The 19,282-nt window shown below is 45.3% G+C and overlaps 2 protein-coding genes and 1 pseudogene across 4 annotated transcripts; 2 read left to right on the top strand and 1 right to left on the bottom strand.

Moving 5' to 3' along the window:
• Positions 1-3,564: 3,564 nt before the first annotated feature.
• Positions 3,565-4,991, top strand: LOC119325741. Its single transcript, XM_037599467.1, has 3 exons — positions 3,565-3,669; positions 4,438-4,593; positions 4,673-4,991. Exons 2-3 carry the CDS (start codon positions 4,438-4,440, stop codon positions 4,718-4,720), a joined length of 204 nt encoding a protein of 67 aa, XP_037455364.1. The 5' UTR covers positions 3,565-3,669; the 3' UTR covers positions 4,721-4,991.
• A 2,802-nt stretch (positions 4,992-7,793) lies between these two features.
• On the top strand, positions 7,794-8,278 carry LOC119321031 (annotated as a pseudogene).
• Positions 8,279-16,310: 8,032 nt separating this feature from the next.
• Positions 16,311-19,192, bottom strand: LOC119326611. Of its 3 annotated transcripts, none has more exons than XM_037600237.1 (3): positions 19,040-19,192; positions 17,428-18,549; positions 16,311-16,468 (listed from the first exon to the last, which is right to left on the bottom strand). In XM_037600237.1, coding segments are annotated over exons 2-3 (1,122 nt in total). In that variant the 5' UTR covers positions 18,548-18,549; positions 19,040-19,192; the 3' UTR covers positions 16,311-16,466. The 3 variants fall into 3 exon arrangements, with proteins under 3 accessions (XP_037456134.1, XP_037456135.1, XP_037456133.1); XM_037600238.1 differs by lacking the exon at positions 16,311-16,468 and having other exon boundaries at positions 17,277-18,353; positions 18,437-18,549; XM_037600236.1 differs by lacking the exon at positions 16,311-16,468 and having other exon boundaries at positions 17,277-18,549.
• Positions 19,193-19,282: the final 90 nt, after the last annotated feature.

Here is a 19,282-nt window from a genome sequence, read left to right as displayed (position 1 = left end):
CTGGCGCGCTGGGGAGGCCTGAGGTGGCCGGAGGCGGTTGGAAGGGGGCGGCTACAGTACGGGTGTGCACGTAGCGCGCTCTGGAGCACGCCAATTGCATGCCAGGGCATGCCTTTGGCTTGTAGGGCGCGACCACTTGTGTCTGGGTTGTTCAGGGAGGAGTAAACAAAGGGAAGAGGGCCTTGGATGCCCTGGAAAGCCAGTAGGAGAGGAGAGAGGTTGAGGGAGAGAGGGAAAGGGGTTGTCCAGAGAGAGAAAGTGGGGTTTTACCCCTCCAATAATTGAGCTGTGGATTTGCCATTGCTACTGGAGGTGCAAGGGGACTAGTAAGGGCTGTGGTAAAAAGTTGAGGCCATGGAGAAGAGTGGAAGAGATCAAAAATGGCATTTTGGTAAAGTGTCAGAAGGTGTTTGATAATGGTTTGGGCAAAGTTGCCAATGCAACTTTTGTAAACCCTAGAAATTAGCAGAATGAACTTTCCAAGATTTAGTCATGCACATCTGTTCTCCTTGATGCACCACTTGGTGTAGTGTCATCATTTGAGGATATAAACATGTCCACAAAAGTTGAGATCAAAAGGAGAAAGTTGCCAATGTAGAGTTGCTCAAACTTGGTTCTGGACACGAATGGTTTTGGGGCACTTTGATCAAGTTAACTTGTTCTCCAACTTGTTCCATTTGGTCTAGATAAATTATTAGACCATTTGAGCATGTTCACAAGATTTGATAGCATTTGGATATGTTTGGCAATGTAAAGTCGCTCAAACTTCAAAATGGACAGAAATGGTTTTGAGGGGATTTCATGGGGTTATACTATTCTCCATGACATGATACTTACCAAGATCATCCAAAATGTCATATGTGACATGCTAGAATTTTCTTGGAATTTTTGGAGAATATTGCCTTTGTAAATATTTCAAAAGCTTGAAATATCCAGAAAGGGTTTTTGAGGGGTTTGACCAATATTTTGAACATGGCCATGTGTTGAAACTCTTATATATGGATAATATATGTCCACTGAGTTTCCCTAAATTTTCAAAAAATATTTTTAAAGCATTAAAAAATAATATTTTTTTCCCTATTAAAGACCATTTCTGGCCTTAAGAAAAAGCTTTTAAATAAAATAGGAAAATAACTTTTAAAATTATATTTTTGTGTTTTAGGGGAATCCTATATATAATAGGTTTCAAATATACCTTTTGAAATATTTTTCATACCCCAAATCAAGTACTTGCAGTGCAAACCTCAATTCAGGGGGTTTGGAAAACTAATTTTTGAAAATACTTTTTGGCCAAATTATTTTTGTAAGAAAATACTATGTTGCTCTATACACATGGCATGATCATTGGGAAAGGTTTTTGGATCAAGGGGAAGGGAGTATAAGAGTTGGAGGATTTATTTTATTTTTAGAACACTTGCAAACAACAGACAAAAACCAATCAAGGCAAGGTCCAAAACACTCAAAAGTTTTTGTCAAACCACATTTTATCATGATTGTTAGCTTAAGTGTAGTGGCATGAAAATCAGGGTGTGACAAACCTACCCCCCTTACAAGAATCTCGTCCCCGAGATTCCCAAACTAGGCGTGGAAAGTGATACAGAAACTTGGATCTGGGGTAGTCTTCAAGTCCTCATGTTGCTTCTGCTTCCGTGTAGTGCTCCATTGAGCTTGAAGTACTTGATGGTGTGGCTTCGTGTATGACGCTCTTCTTGATCCAGGTTGCTAATGTGTAGCTCGCGGTAGGTTAGATTGGGCTAGGGGTCGATGGCTCGGTGATCAATGTCCTTATTAGTGCTCGGGCTAGCTAGGAAGTTGGAAACACTTCCGGGGTTGTGATGCATGGAAAGCGTTGTGCACATCAGGTAACTCAGGTGGCAACTCCAGCTGGTAACTCTCTTCTCTTCGTCTCGTAGTGATCTCAGAGGGGGTTGTTAAATCTTGGAGTGATCTCGAAGGGGTCGATGAATCTTGGTGTGGGTCTCCTTGTCATGGAAATGCTTGGTTCCTTAGAGAGGAGTGACTTGCAGATACACCTGGTCTTCGACGCGGATGTTTACTTCTTGATGATGGTGGTAGATCTTCCTCCTTGGCATGGCGGTCTTCAAATATTCCTGGACTAGCTGAACGGCTCTTCTTCCGTCTTCAGGTGGACAAGTAGGTCACCAAATGATGATGAAAACTATCTTGTCTAAGCACTCCATGAAGACTTTGTTCACGGGGTACATAAAGTAGGCTGGGGAATTAGTGGTGGTCTTGTTGAGTGTGGGCCAAGGTGGTTCTAGATCTAGTGTCAAGGCCCTAAGGTCCTGATCTGACCATGTTGTAGCTTGGTAGGGCTTAAGGGTTTCAAGGATTCTAGTGTGCGAGTGAACATTTATCATCTTATCTTTAAGCACGGTTTCCGAGATGCCAATAGTCTATCTAGTCCTTTAAACAAATCACATCATATCACCGATAGCATCATTTTGCATAGGTCAACTCCAATCATCACTCATGTGATTCATATCCTCATGGCTCCCGAGAGGATGTCTAACAAAATCATATATGTCTACAATCCCCAAACTCATATGTATGTCTACCCCTAAAAATCCATAGGCAGAACAAATAAGCTGCTAAGCTAGAACGTGACAATCCAAGTGCTCAGCCTGTTCTTCCAAGGTCTAAGATAAAGCATCTCTATCCTAAGGAAACACGTCGTATGCCACTCCAAAGTCTTGTTTCCTTTTCTATGAATCAACTCCAACAACCTGTTAACTTCCATTAATCACTACATAATCCATTAATTCTACAAATCCAACGCCTATGCTAGTGTTCCACATGATCTCCTAAAGTCCCTATAATCCCCAATACTTGAAAGGGCTGCCTTACTATAGTCAGTCCACCAATTTCCGTTATTGTGATCTAGTAATACTCCAAGGTCAAGCTCATAAAGATCCCTAAATCAACTCCAACAATTAACCCAATCTCCTAGTTTATTGTCCTCCAAGAAACATGGTATCATGATCGAGATCATCAATCTAAATCCAATTTACTCCGAACCATGTAGACTCACTCATCATCTATACTCAACTAGAATTACCTATTTAAATCCAAATCTCATGTCCAACGAGAATTCCTACATGCTTCCCAAAGTCATTATCATAATGTCAACTATCTCCTATCAATATCCCCTGGCTAAGTCAAATCCTCATACTTCCAAGAATTCAGCTTGCGATCTTAATTGTCCCACTAAATCGGGCGCCATTTTTGCTGTTTGAAACAGCATAGATGGGCCGGCCCAGCGCAGGAGCGCTTCAGGAGCCCGTTTGCGGAATGCACGTTAACGGGCGCCTGAAGCGCCGAATAGGAAATGCCAGTTTCGTCTATCTCCTTCACAATCGATGCAATAGGGGCCCATGGTGCCGTTGTGGATGTCCATTACTACTGTTTTACTTGAGTGGCCGCTATCTGGGCTGGCCCATGAACAGGATTCTCCCGGAGGAGGAGCAATCTAATGGGCCCACCTCGCCCGTTGAATGGGTCGCATCTCACATGCACTACTATTTAGGCCCATATAAGCCGTGCTGCTCTCGTCCTTTTCTCCCGTCTCGCTCCCTACCCCAGTTCCTCCACCATTCCATTCCCCAAACCGTGGCCAGGATCGTCGTCGTCCTTCTCCTCCTCGCCAAGGTGCGCGCTCTCCTCCTCCCCCTCCACCCGCCTCGCCACGTTCTCGATCGGATGTTTGACGATCTGCTCGTGTGACTCGAAACCGCGGCGACGTGATGCGATGCGCATGCATGCCGTCCGCGCGCGCGGTTTGTACCTTGTTGGTTCATAGGCGAGGCGTGACCTAACCTATCGCGTGATACGTGGATCGCCGCCTGCGTCTGGGATCTAATCGACATTGGTTCGACGACCCCCGGCGCCGGCCTGTAGGAGCTTAGCCGCTGGGCCGCTGGTACGTTTCGTCCGTGCGTGATTTCTGACCGTCTGGACACGCATGGGATTAGAGGTGCCATGCATCCGTGGTGCGATCTCAGCTCCTTGGAGATTAGAACGGGCCGACACATTTTGATTTGGAATGGCGTTGTCAGTCTGTTATTGGTTACATGACGACACGCTGACAGAGCAAATGGTGGATGCGGGGTGTGCAATTGTTTGTGTCCAAGTCGCAGAAGCGTAATCTTTGAATATATGTTGGCATTTTGCTGGACTGAATTTCATTTTGTAATGTGTGACTGGTTCATTTCATACTTAGCACTCCTTTTTCTTTCCGATCTGACGATATAAGGTTCAGTCATGACACCAGCCCTTGATATCATGGATTATACTCCAATTTCCTGTTATATGCTTATTACTTATTAGTTCTATCTCAATATTTGCATAAGACATTATCGTTTGAAACATTTTGCTACAAGATGTCATAGCTCCGTTTCGTGTGATGCACTGATGCAGATGACGGAACCACCATTTTTGCCACGTGAGAGGCTTTTTAAGCAGCAGCAGTATTTCCAGAGCTTGAGCAAGCACACTCACCTGAAAGGGCGTTACGATGCGATCACCTCCGTCGGCATCCCCCTTGCGCTTGCTGCATCGAGCCTATTCATGATTGTAAGAGTTTTGTCTGTTCATGATTGCAATCTCTGTTCTTGTTTCCGTCTGGCCAGTGATCTGTATCTTGTGCAAACAGGGCCGTGGTGTCTACAACATGTCTCACGGAATTGGGAAAAAGGAGTGACCGTCAGTGGCTTCGCTGCTGGGTCAGTACTTTGACATGGGAGCGGTTCTTAATTTGAAAGGATTTTGCTGTTCGAAGGTTATGAGCCCGTGACGTCTTTTTTAGTTGCACAAATAATGCCATCAAAGCTCCATCTGTGGGCACATTTCTAGTTCTCCTTTCGTTGGTTCTTGTGGGCACCTGGTGTCAGCGAACCGATACTGAATTGACAGCAACAAGGTCCAATTATCGGCAATGTTGCTATGTGTTCTCTTTTAACCTGTGGTATACTCGTACAAGTCTTTCAGGCGATCATGGTGTACTTTATGTTTTTCAAGTCGGGAGTGCGCATGCCCGGTGATAACCAGCCCTGGGCCCTGACCTCGGCCTTGTAGATGGGCCAACTGGGCCTACCCCCATACCCCTTCGGAAAAAAAAAAGTAATATGAAGATATACAGATAGAAAAACGCAGGATTTTCGCTAAAAAACGCAGGATTTTTTTGAACATGGTATAGACGCAGGCGCTCATACATACGTACATATAAGCACCCCATGAATGCACGCATGCACACCCTACCTCTATGAGCACACCTGAAAGACTAAGCCATGACATCATCTTGAGATCGACGAAGTCGCCACAGACGTTGTCGTAGTCGACAGGAAGGTCTCCTTCCACATAAAATTCCGTGGGATGCCAAAACGCAGAATCGTACAATGATTATCAATGGATGGTGCACGGGAAAAAACACAGGAGCTTTAGAGGATCGAGAAGAGAGAATAGGGAGATAGTGTGTGAAGATGCATTGGGCTTCTCCAAAGAAAAATTAAAAAGGGGTTTGAGCTCATGTTGATATACCTATGGAATGAGGGGCATGCAAATGGATTCCATAGGAATTTAAGAACTACAATCCTATGATTCAAAGGTCTTCCTTAGGATTCAAATCCAAAATTCCACAAAAATTCTTCAATCCAAAGGGACCTTAACTGGTTATACTTTAAGTGGTAGTGTACACCAGTAAAATTTGTCACTCATTCCCACTAAATGTTGCCATCGGACCAACGGAATGTTGGTCAGCCAGTCAACCCGACAAAATGTTTTCCTGGTTTATATAGGTTCTAGAAGGTCCTAAACAGGTCATTTGTTTTCCTTTCTTTAATGTTTCTTATCTACTGGTTTACTTCTTATATTATGGGTTTTTTTGTTTTACTATTTACATTTTGCTCATTATTATTTTTCTGATTTTCTTTTTCATATTTTTTTCTTTCGGGGTTTTCTTTTATTTTAAAAAAGTTTATGTTCTTCACTAAAAAATGTCCACTAAGTTTCGCCATTTCAAATATAATTCAAGATTTTTTTCCTAAAAAATGGCTATGGTTTTCTATATATGTGCAAGCAAGAAAAACCTGAAAGAAAAGAAAACCACACCGGAGACCGAGGACGCTCCCTAAGGAACGCATGCGCTGAAATGCTGAAAGTACTCTGATGTCACCTAAAGGGGGTGAATAGGCGTTTTATAAAATTTTACGGATTTGGCTTTATCCTAATCCGAAAATTAAACTAGGCGGATACTTTTCAAGCACAAATCCTAAATAGACTAGCTCAACTAAGTACATCAACAACTTATTCTAAAAAAGATATATGCAGTTATGGAAACTAGGAATCAGAAGTAGGCAATACAAGTTTATAGTGATATGGAAATTAATGATAAAAGCAAGCACAAGTAAGCAATACAAGCTTACACAAGTTATATCAAAAGATATGATAATGAATGATACAAGCTAGCAATCTATATCAATAGTAGAAAGTATGAATTAAGAAAAGTAAAGGGACAAGACACAATGGATATGTTCGCGAAGTTCAAGTATCCACCGATACAATAGTCTCCGTTGGTCGGGTGGTTGCTACCACGAAGGCACACCAACACCACACAGTCTCACTTTCATCTCCTTGAGATATCACCACAACGTGTGATATGGCTAGCTTCTTCCTCCACTCTAAAGATGGCAAGCTCCAAAACCACTTCACAAACCCAACAAAATTAACTCGGGCCTCTTCACAATCTCCACAAATGGGTCACCGACAACAATCCACCAAATTGTCTAGGAGCGGTGGCTCCAAGAGTAACAAGCTCACGAGCTCACACTCGAACAAATTGACACGATGAGCTAAAACCAATTCAACAAATACAAAGCAAGAAATACATGCATCCACCAAGATGATGATACCTTCTCAGTCAAGCTTGGAGACGGCACCGTGGGCTGCGACAGTCGCTTCATGCTTGGAACCGACAAGAGGGCCTCCATCACGATGAACTATTCATGGTTTCGCAACCAAATGAACATCCACGAAGGTGCCATCCACGCCTTCCATTTTAAGGCAAGGCGCCGCCTCTCTTTCATTGTCCATCGTCTGTAGACGCGACACCGCTAGTCGCAGCTACCGCCTATACATATGATCCATCATGATCCGACGGACTCTGCCTCTCTTTTGGAGATCACACGCCTTTTTGAGAATGTTAGACTTTGATTTCAATCTATGGTTGTGCTCTGTGATTCAGCTTGTAAGACTACCATCTCTCTGTTAATATAGACCCATTACCCTGTTTTGCTTGCTCTACTTTATGTAGGTCGCATGTTTACTGTCTCGGTGATACTTTTGCAATAAGTTACTTCATTCAAGGGCACACTGTTGATGCCATACAAATTATCAAATTTGATCCACCTGGAGATGATGCGCTTATGTGCCAAAAGTGGACATTTGAACAAGATTAGCAACATTCAAAAAATGTTGGGGTGTGGTTGTGGGGAGGTGGTGAGGTAGGGTAGTGTTTCTATTGTGTGCCAAGTAGAGCGGTTAGGAACTAATAGAAGGTTTTTTAAAACTTCAAAGTTAAGTTTGTAGAGCAATTTATGGCCAGAGGCCAACAGTGCTAATTCCTGATTACATTTCTTATGTTTACACCTTACAGCCCGCCCTTCATATCAATGATTATATATAACCCGTTACACTTCTCAGTTCTTTCCGAAGATTTGCTACTCTTTTTTTTCCACCTTGCCACATGTAGTCTTAGTTTCTTTTCTTGTGATGCACTAATGTAGATCACAGAATAGCCGTTTTTGCCACGTGAGAGGCTTTTTAAGCAGCAGTAGTATTTCCAGAGCTTGAGCAAGCACACTCACCTGAAAGGGCACTACGATGCGATCACCTCCGTCGGCATCCCCCTTGCACTCGCTGCATCGAGCCTATTCATGATTGTAAGTTTGGAGCTTTGTCTGTTCATGATCATGATTGTAACTCCCCCGCAAAAAAAATCATGATTGTAACTGTTTTTCCTGTTCTTGTCTTCGTTTAGCCAGTGACCTGTATCTTGTTGTGTGAACATGGTCATGGTGTCTACAACATGTCTCACGGAATCGGGAAAAAGCAGCGACCGTCAGTGGCTTTGTTGTTGGCTCCGTACTTTGACATGAGCGGTTCTTTGAAGGATTTTGTTGTTCCAAGGTTGTATGAGCCCATGACGTCTTTTTTAGTTGCACAAATAATGCTATCAAAGCTCCATCCGTGGGCACATTTCTAGTTCTCTTTTCGTTGGTTCTTGTGGGCACCTGATGTCAGCGAACCGGTGTTGAATTGACAACAGCAATCAATGTTCAACTATCGGCAATGTTACTACTTTGTAAAGTCTTTATAAATAATTAATAAGGTGAGCACATGCATCGCCCAGATGCGGGGTAGGTCCTCCTTTTCTAAAAAACAAACTATCGGCAATGTTGCTATATGTGTTCTCTTTTAACCTGTGGTATACTCGCAACAAGTCTTTGAGGCGATCATGGTGTATTTTATGTTCGATCTGTATGCAAGCTAGTTCATGCACATTTCAAGCTTAAGCGCTGTTGGGCCCAGTTCAGTCTTGCACGAGCCTGTGGACACCAAATATATGACGTTTAAGCAGTTCAAAATATATTTCATAATCTTTTTTAAACAACTACAACAGAGTCCCATCAACAACTACAGCAGGTAACGATAACATCAGTAACTAGATCTAGAGCTCCTCGTCATCGCCATCGTCGTCATACTCGACAAAGGCCTGTCCCGCGGCTATATCGTCGTCGTCGTCATCGTCATACTCAACAAAGGCCTGTCCCGTGGCTTCATACTGCCGAAGGATGTCCTCCTCGCAGTCCCGCGCCGCCTGCAGGGACTTGAAGAGGGAGACAGCAGAACGGCGATAAGCCTCGCGGAACTCAGGGTCGAGTGTGGTCAAGCTGTCGTTAAGCTCGTGGTCAACCGGGCGGATGGGCTTGCGGGGCGGGAGCGTCAGGAGCGAGTCGATGCACTCCTGGCTGACCAGCTCCATCTTCCTCCCGTTCTTGAAGACGAACACTCTCCCCTTGTCGCTCGCTCCAGCCTCCGGCGCCTTCTCGGCTCCCGTCACCGCAGCCTTCGATTCCGCGAGATCCGACTTGCTGAAGTCCATCGCCTCCTTGAGATGGATGTGTGGCCGCGGCTGTTGGATTGTGGTGAACATAGAGCGGGTGCGGGGTTATTTATAGCCTCTCATCCTGGTACGGAGTCGGCCGGGATCGCATGTCTTTGAATTCCGCTACGTTCTCTGTCTCCGATCCGGCTCGGGAGTCCGGAGTGCGCACGCCCCTGGACCCTGACCTCGGCCGTTGTAGATGGGCCAACTGGACCTACCGCCATACCCCTCCAAAAAAAAATTGTAATTTTTTTAGGTGAAAAAAACCGGATGATTGAGATGTCACATATCGTGAAATCCTGTGGGATGCCGAAACACACAATGAGTGTCAATGGATAGTGCACGAGAAAAAAACACAGGAGCTTTAGAGGATTGAGAAGAGAGAATAAAGAGGTAGTGCGTGAAGATGCATTAGGCTTCTCCAAAGAAAAATTAAAAGAGGTTTGAGCTCATGTTGATATACCTATGGAATGAGAGGCATAGGAATGGATTCCATAGGAATTTAGGAACTCCAATATAGGATTCAAAGGTCTTCCTTAGGATACAAATCCGAAATTCCACAAAAATCCTCCAATCCAGAGTAAAATTGGTCACTCATTCCCGCTAAATGTGGCAATCGCAACAAGGGGAGCGTTGGTCAGCCAGTCAAACCGACAAATGTTTTCCTGGTTTCGATAGGTTCTTGAAGGTCCTAAATAGGTCATTTGTTTTCCTTTCTTTCATGTTGCTTATCTACTGCTTTACTTCTTATATTGTGCTTTTTGTGTTTTATCATTTATATTTTGCTCATTATCATTTTTCTGGTTTTTTCATATTTTTTCTTTTATTTTGAAAAATTGTATGTTCTTAACTCAAAAAATGTTCACTAAGTTTTAAAAATGTTCATGAAAGTTTTAGAAAAATGTTTGCCATTTTCAAATATAATTCAAGATTTTTTTTTCCTAAAAATGGCCATGTTTTTTTATATATGTGCAAGCAAGAAAAACCTGAAAGAAAAGAAAACCACACTGGAGACCGAGGACGCTCCGTAACGAACGCATGTTATATTTTTTTTTGAAACGGAGGCAAAAGATTTGCCTCATCCATTAACGGAAAACCGGTCGAAAATCGTCACAATCCGCTGAGCGGCACACATAGAATACCCCATACACCCCTCTCTGAAGAGGGCCTCGTCGAGCTAGCACACACGTGTCATCGTCATCACTTCTCCTCTAGCGGCGTCATCGCCATCCCTAATCCCCGAGCAAACGACTCCGACTTCACCGTAGACGAGCATCAACACAACCCACACCATAGAGGTCATGTGAAGACAAATGAAGCTCCGCACCAAAACTCAGCCACCCGCGTCGAGGACAGCGCAACTCCGACTCTGACAGAGAGCTACGAAGAAGAAATATGCAAGGTTGGCGCCATGAAAGACCGCCGAACAGACCACCTGCTACTCGTCATCATTGCCACAGGGGCCCCGCCTCCTCAGTTCTGACTTCACAGTAACAAACGGGCTAAGGCAATCCCACGAACACGCCGAAGAAGAGCCGACTAACACAACCATTGCCGTGCCTCCGACCTCGCTCACCACCGCCATCGTTGCCACAGAAGCCTCGCCACAAACTCACCACTCTGGCACACCCGCCACTAGTCCCTCCAACTGATCCCCACCTCCAAAGACGAAGCCCTCAAGAGGGGCACGACGCATGACGCCGCCATCGTCCGATCCATGAATGCACGGATCTGAGGTTTCCCTCGGAGTAAGGGTCGGTAGGGAGATTGATGCGAACGTCGACAGAAAAACGACGGTGAGAACAATTTCTCAATCTTTCACAGTACAAATCAGTTTATATATAGCAGCCAGACAACAATCTAGAATTAGGTTTTACCAAGATGCAAACCCAACCAAACAACAAGCGAACCCCACGAAGGCCGGAATCATCTGGACGATCTTTAGTAGATCACGTGTAGCAATTGGAGCAACTCTCCAATCCACACGCACAAGAACAAACCACGATGGGTTCTCAACAGAAGCAATACCACAGAATTGGCCGCCGCCACATCTCGGCGATTTTATGGTTTAATTAACTCCAAAAACCTCCTCCTGATACACGGCCAGCTGGCCCTTTTAATAGTGCACGCAGGCACAAGGTACAACCGACCTGAACTCCTTTTATACGGGCCGAATACTAATTGGACTCCAACCTAACCATGGCCACGGTCTGCTAGTAGTACTAATCCAACTCTCCTAAATAATCACTAATTAAATAATTTAAAAATACGGCACACTGATCACAAAAGGCCAAAACAACTAGTACTACTCCCTTACACGCTCACGTAGATGGGTTTGCATGCATGGAGTTCTAAATTGTGGATCGGCGTCCTCTGCTCCATCAAGCTCAACATGCCCATTAGAAATACGTGTTGTCATCTTGCCACAACGTACAAAGTTGTCTCTCAATTCAATTTGTTGATTGCCTTCATGCCCAACAGTAGCTTCTTTCGGTTTCTTTTTCTCATTGCGCTTGGCAGGAATTACATACTTTTCTGTCCTTCTCTGGTTGGTGTTATTGACCATACTTTTGGCGATAACACATGAGGTCACATCATCCTCCCTTCCTTGAAAGAAAACTATCCTCGGTTTGGACCTATACTTTGCTGATTTTTTCTTGAACACTTCAACAGTACACTTTATATTGTTTGCATCCTTGGGAAGAATAGCATAGAACTCACCCTTATGCATAAAAGTATACTTGTTTGTTCGCCCATGATGAAGAGCGTTAACATCATGCTGCCATGGACGCCCCAAAATAAGGTGACAAACATGTAGTGGCATAACGTCGCATTCCACCTTATCAACATAGCCATCAACAGAAAAAGGCACCTTCACCCTATGTGTTACCTTCACTTTGCCCACATCATTTATCCACTTCATATAGTATGGTTTTGGGTGCTCCCATGTTGACAAAGAAAGAGACTCCACCACACCCTTGCTAATCATGTGGCTAGCACTGCCGCCATCAATTATCAGTTTGCAAACCTCACCCTTGATGATACATGCAGTTTGAAAAATACTCCGCCGTTGTCCTTGTTCAACAATGGTCTTGTCATCTCGCTGGACCTTATGTGCTAGCAAACTCTCCATATCAGGATCATCTTGAGGATAACATAGTATGGTATCACCATGACCTCTTTCAATTCCATCCTCTAACTTAGGCGTCTCATCTTCAGATTCTGAAATATATTCCGCATCAACAAGTAGAACCCTTCGTTGATTGGAACATTCATGCTTCATGTGTCCACGTCCTCCACACTTGTGGCAAATAATATTACGATGATGAGATGATGACGCATTAGATGAAACCTGAGAAACCTCCTTTGGCGCAGCCGCCACTTTGCTCTGTTCAATGCCTCCCGACTTATAAGAAGGAGTCGGTTTAGCACTAAACCCACCATCAATAGGAGAAGAACCACGTCGCCCACTGTAAGTTGGACGAGTCTCTGAAGCTTGCTTCTCCAATACCCAACGTTCAGCACGCTCCGCTTGATGAAGCAACTCATGAATATCATTATATTGCATTAAATCAACACGGTCGCGAATCTTTTCTTCTAACCCCTCAAAGAAACGTACCATGGTCGCCTCCGCAGACTCACGCACAGCTGTACGGATCATCAAAACTTGCATCTCCTTATAGTACTCATCAACTGTTTTCGTACCTTGCACTAGACGATGCAGTCTACTATGAAGCTGGCGAGTGTAGTAAGCAGGCACAAAACGTTCCCTCATGATTCGCTTCATGTCAACCCATGTCGCTGGTCGCTCATTAGTACGATTCTTATTATCCCACCATACAAGAGCATACTCTGTAAATTCCATAGATGCAACACGAACCTTCTTCTCTTCGGAGTAGTTTGACCGTCAAAAATCTGATTTACGCGCATCTCCCACTCCAAATATTTCTCCGGGTCAGCACAACGTCCCGAGAATTCAGGTATGGTTATCTTGATTCGACCCAAACCATCATCCTCGTGGGCACCATTGCGGCCATAGTCACGGCCCCGCCCAGCATGGCGATGAGCCCCAGCATCATGCCGTGGTCGGTGAGGTAAGCCTCCACGGGCATCGAAATCCTCAGAAAAATCACCATCATCGTCATTGTTGCGGTCACGACGTCGTCGTCGTGAGCGGGACTGTCGGGGTGCCACATCTCTCGCCCGAAGGCGCTGAACTGCTGCGGTGAGCCGATTAAGACTCGCAGTCACCACCTGTAGACTATCAGTGCGTTGTCGGTCGCTGGCAGTCAAACGCTCGTTCAACCTGTCCTCGACGCCAACAATATTTGCAGACAATTCCTCAACCCTTGTCCCAAGCTTCTTGTTCGCTCCCTTGATCGACATCAGATGGATACGTAAATCATCACTTATATTCAGATCCTCCGGAAGTTCATCGCCCTCCTCATGATCAGATTTCTCATGCTGCGAGTTCACCATCTTTCAAACAATTGAATCAAATAGCCGAGAAAAAAAATTGTACTGTGATCAACCTTGCTCTGATACCACTTGATGCGAACGTCGACAGAAAAACGACGGTGCGAACAATTTCTCAATCTTTCACAGTACAAATCAGTTTATATATAGCAGCCAGACAACGATCTAGAATTAGGTTTACTAAGATGCAAACCCAACCAAACAACAAGCGAACCCCACGAAGGCCGGAATCACCTGGACGATCTTTAGCAGATCACGTGTAGCAATTGGAGCAGCTCTCCAATCCACACGCACAAGAACAAACCACGATGGGTTCTCAACAGAAGCAATACCACAGAATTGGCCGCCGCCACATCTCGGCGATTTTCTGGTTTAATTAACTCCAAAAACCTCCTCCTGATACACGGCCGGCTGGCCCTTTTAATAGTGCACGCATGCACAAGGTACAACCGACCTGGACTCCTTTTATACGGGCCGAATACTAATTGGACTCCAACCTAACCATGGCCACGGTCTGCTAGTAGTACTAATCCAACTCTCCTAAATAATCACTAATTAAATAATTTAAAAATACGGCACACTGATCACAAAAGGCCAAAACAACTAGTACTACTCCCTTACACGCACACGTAGATGGGTTTGCATGCATGGAGTTCTAAATTGTGGATCGACGTCCTCTGCTGCAACAAGCTCAACATGCCCAATAGAAATACGTGTTGCCATCTTGCCACATCGTACAAAGTTGTCTCTCAATTCAATTTCTTGATTGCCTTCATGCCCAACAGTAGCTTCTTTCGGTTTCTTTTTTTCATTGCGCTTGGCAGGAATTACATACTTTTTTGTCCTTCTCTGGTTGGTGTTATTGACCATACTTTTGGCGATAACACATGAGGTCACATCAAAGATGAGCACTGCATCACGACAACGTCTTCAAGAAGGTCACGACGCCCACGAGCGCCGCCGTCTGCCGGCTCCGGCCAAAACCAGAGTCAAAGCTTTCGCTCGGTGTAGTAGCACAATGCCCTGACCAAACCAGCTGAACCTCCAGCAATGCATCACCACCCACAGATCAGCTTGTCGATGAAGAACGGCTAGGAGCCGCCGCAGCAAGCGTCCAGCCATCAAATCCAGCCGCCAAGCCTGATCCGACCACAGCTGGCCGGATCCAAGGCCTCCCATCGCAGACTGAGCCACCGCGGCCTGCCAGCACCATGCGGATGTAAGCTATAGTGGAGCGCCGCCCGAAGATCCAGCCGCGCCGTAGCCCACACCTGCGCCAATGCGCGCCCAGCGATGCACCTCCAAGCGCCAGACGTGAAAACGCGGCCCTCGCGTCCGCGCCCAGCCACCCCTCTGCTGCCGTGCAGCTCCACATGGCGGACGCCTCGTCGCGTCGCCCAACGGCCAGATCCGAGCCGCCCCGGGCCGCCTCGCACCTCGCCCGCGGCGCACCACCCCTGGGCCTCTACGCCGCGCGCCGCCCAGAGCCTTCACACCGCACGCCCATGCCTTGCCCATACCCACCGCCGGCAGCAGCCGCCGACGCCAACCCACATCCGCCTCGGGGAAGAATCACAGCCGAGCTCACGGAATCCGACGCGACCATGCCGCTGAAACAGCCGCGCCGCCGCCGCGCCGCCCGGGCTTTGCCCGGGGATGCCCTCCGGCGGCGGCGAAGGGAGGTGGGGAGGTAGGGAAGGTCTGCCGGCGATTGGATCTGGGCGCCCTGGTGCGGCCGCAGGAGCCGCACGGGAGCGATGTCCGTCTCTTCTAGTAACTACTCTTCGCTCTACGTGGAGTTCAAGTGTTATCACGAAGGCACACCAACACCACAAAGGCTCGCTTTCTTTTTCTTGAGATATCACCACAACGTGTGATTGCCAACCAATATGGCTAGCTTCTTCCTCTACACTAAAGATGGGCAACCTCCACGACCATTTCACAAATCCAACGAAATTAACTCGGGCCACTAGTATATATCATATGAACAGAATTTGCAGTGGATCCCATTGCTTGCTCTCTTAGTTTGTAGTAAACAACAGCTGAAATATACATATTTATAAATCGAGCTGGTTAAGAGGCCGACATTGTTCAAAAAATAGGGTGACACTCTCCATTGATCTTATCCAAGAGGTTTCTAAAAACGAACAGATAGTGAAGGACAATTGAACCCAGTTTTCACCCACTTATAGGTTTTCGGCACATGAATTTGTTTTCGTTCCATGCAAATTAAGAGTGTGTGGGGCCAAAAAAAAAGTAAATTAAGAGGTGGAGGCAAGTGAGAGTTTATGGGTGTGTTCCCGCAAAAAATAAAAAAGTGTATGCGTGTGAATTAGACGTTTTCCGTTGGAGTGTATAGCTCAATTGAACCAAACATACCATTGGTCTAGCTTAGCATTGAATATAGTTTTCTAGAACGGTCCTAGTTCTTCCCTTGGTTAAAATTTGGGATGATAGAGAGAAGGGTGCTAGTTCATCTCTGATACGAGCAGAGTACTTAACTTTGAAGCGAGCTAGTGAACCGAGCACACAATAAAGTACTTACTCCGTACTTACGAGATAAGGCTTGTATGACGCAACAATTAGAACACATACTCCATGCAAATAACAACAGCGCATACCAAACCATAGCCAGCAAGCAAAGGCAATCATATCCACGAACGGAAGTAACATAATCCACTTTTTTGTTGAAAATAACCATGCTGATAAATCTACAGAACATATCTTCTAATCAGTTCCACATTCACACGAAGACTTTAACTCATGAGCCACAAAGCGCTTGAGATTGACAGCATGCTCCTGCACTCTATCCTGCAGTATGAACATATGATACACTCATTAAGCTCAGTTAAGCAAAAAAAAACATCATAAATGCAACTTCTTTGCACAAGTGTCAGTTCTTAAGTTAATAAATCTAGTTTTGTACGATTGTAGGCCTTCAAATTTGAAGGAAGCTGCCATTCGCCATCAACATATATAGGTTGGCAGATTGCATCCCCTTTACCAAACCTTGGCACCACATCAGGAAAAATGAAACTCGGGGAAGAGTGAATAGTGTTGCTTTTATCTTAGGAATACGAGAAAAAGGAAAAATTACACTGTGTACTACATGCGCTGGCATCCACAGGAGCATGTCAGATTCACACCTTGGCTACTACATGTGTGAAAAAAATAAGATTGTGAATCCAGTGTGTGGAACTTTCCAATGGAAAACCATACAGTTATGAGCAGCATCAACACCTCAACAGTCATATCACATAATAATGGAAGGATTGCCCTGATGCACATCTATAAAAATATTTAAAATGGACCGTGGCACAAATCAATTGAAAATGAAGATGTCATGATATTTGCTCGCCTATGTGTTACAGAAAATGGAACTATATTTCGACGAATACCAACAACAGAAAATCTGGATGTCTCATCGGTAACTGAACTTAGAAACTGTACAACGTTATCATACACAATGATCTGATCAGATACCCTAGCAGAACTCTGACAGATAAATTAATTAATAGGACTAGCACGTATGATGGAAGCTTCCAATTGTTAAAGGAAACACAACAACATTAATCGTAGCACATCCACATAAAACAAGCATGTATATACTACATATTCATAAAACCTCTATTTTCACCAAGTTGTGCATATATATAAGATGGTATTTGATATATTGGTACAAATTAATATCCAGATTCAGTCAAGCATACACACATAGCCATTGGCTAGCAAGAAGAAATAGAGTTGAAGGCAAAGACAGCATCACATACATGGAGGCAATTGAGTGCCAAGTTTAGCCACTTCCTTCTTCAACCACAAACCACGGAGTCTTGATTCATAGCATAGAAAAAACTCTCGACTTGATGCATCCTTCAAAACATCGGAGGCAAGGACCTTGATCTCGTCGGATACATCATCCATGCCATGCAACACCTCCATGCACCTTGAGATTGAGTATTGTTGTCCTTTATTTGACGCTTTCTGTTCCATGGTTTCTTCAGTGCTTGGTATCGATGTGGTTCCCTTATATTTCTTATTGGGTCTTCCACATTGTGATCCACCATTTCCACTCCCTGATTTGGCATGATCTTCACTTTTTTGCTCGAAGGAAAGTACTGGGGCCTCGTCATCATCATTGTCAATAACAGGATTTGTAACCGAGGGCGTGTTCTTCACAGAGGTAGTTGCCCTCCTGAACGATAATGGGGCCTTGACATCATCATTGTCAAACAAAGTAGGATTCGCAACCGAGGGCCGGTCCTGCACAGAGATAGTTGCCCTCTCGAAGGATAACAAGGGCCCATGTTCTTCACCAGCACTCCTGAAGGATAAAGGGGCACAAATATCAGGATTCACAAATGAGTGCCTGTTCTTGACAGAGGTAATTGCCCTCTTGAAGGATAACCGGGGCCCGTGTTCTTCACCATCCCTCCTAAAGGATAATGGGGCATTGTCACCAATGTTGCCGAAAATATCAGGATTCACAAATGAGCGCTTGTTCTTCAGTACAGAGGTACTTGCCCTCTTGAAGGATAACCAGGGCCCATGTTCTTCGCCAGCCCTCCTGACGGATAATGGGGCATTGTCACCAATGTTGCTGAAAGTATCAGGATTCACAAATGAGCACCTGTTCTTCAGTACGGAGATACTTGCCCTCTTGAAGGATAACTGGGGCCCATGTTCTTCACCAGCCCTCCTAAAGGATAATGGGGCATCGTCACCAATGTTGCCGAAAATATCAGGATTCGCAATGGAAGGTATGTCTTTCATAGTACTGACAGTCGTATTTGCCCTCTTGAAGGATAATGGGGCCTTGCCCTCATCATCATCACTGTCCAAAAAAGCAATTGCCACCTGGGAGGTTTCTTCTGCAGATCGGGAAGTAGACATACCTGCGAGTTCAGCTCAGCCGTGTGAGCAAACAGCAGGTGAAACACTCTACCAATTCGGAACAAACGTACTACTCCCTCCCTCCGTCCCAAAATTTGTGTCTTACGTTTGTCTAGATAAGGATGTATCTAACACTAAAATGTACTCCCTCCGTCCGAAAATACTTGTCATCAAAATGGACAAAAAAGGATGTATCTAGAACTAAAATACATCTAGATACATCCCCTTTTATTTATTTTGATGACAAGTATTTCCGGACGAAGGGAGTAACTAGATACATCCGTATTTAGATAAATCTAAGACAAGAATTTTGGGACAGAGAAAGGGAATAATTGATGATAACATCAAATCCCCCTGACGGCTAAACCGTGACCAAATTAGGGTTTGCGTCGTCTTGGTGGATCAAAACAGCGGCTACGCATAGGGCTAATCCTTTCCGCCGCAATCATAGCCCATTTTGCTAGAGAGAGAGGGAGAGAGAGAGAGACGCACCTAGGTGCCGGGACGCGTCCGCTGTCAGCCCCGGAGCCGGGCAGGGCTGGGCGTCGCTTATCACGTGTCACGCTCGCCCTTCGGCAAGTCGGCGGCGGGTAGGGGTGGAGGGGGGAGCTAGGGCTCACCGCTGATCTGTCTGGTCTGCTTCTGGAGTCTGGACCGAGACGGTTCATATTTCGGTGGGCGCAGGAGCGCTACTCTGCGCCGGTCGACCGGCCAGAGCGCTGGAACGGTCCCCTC

Source organism: Triticum dicoccoides, chromosome 6B (genome assembly GCF_002162155.2).
Source record: "Triticum dicoccoides isolate Atlit2015 ecotype Zavitan chromosome 6B, WEW_v2.0, whole genome shotgun sequence".
Classification (NCBI taxonomy): Eukaryota; Viridiplantae; Streptophyta; class Magnoliopsida; order Poales; family Poaceae; genus Triticum; species Triticum dicoccoides.
The sequence above is the reverse complement of the archived record's forward strand: the minus strand, read 5'-3'. Positions and strand labels throughout refer to the sequence as shown.

Excerpts from the sequence above, each read along its gene's own strand:
- LOC119325741 (XM_037599467.1), top strand. The coding sequence starts at position 4,438 with ATGACGGAACCACCATTTTTGCCACGTGAGAGGCTTTTTAAGCAGCAG. Across the intron at positions 4,594-4,672 it reads CATCGAGCCTATTCATGATT|GGCCGTGGTGTCTACAACAT; the intron begins GTAAGAGTTTTG and ends TTGTGCAAACAG.
- LOC119326611 (XM_037600236.1), bottom strand. The coding sequence starts at position 18,547 with ATGTCTACTTCCCGATCTGCAGAAGAAACCTCCCAGGTGGCAATTGCT.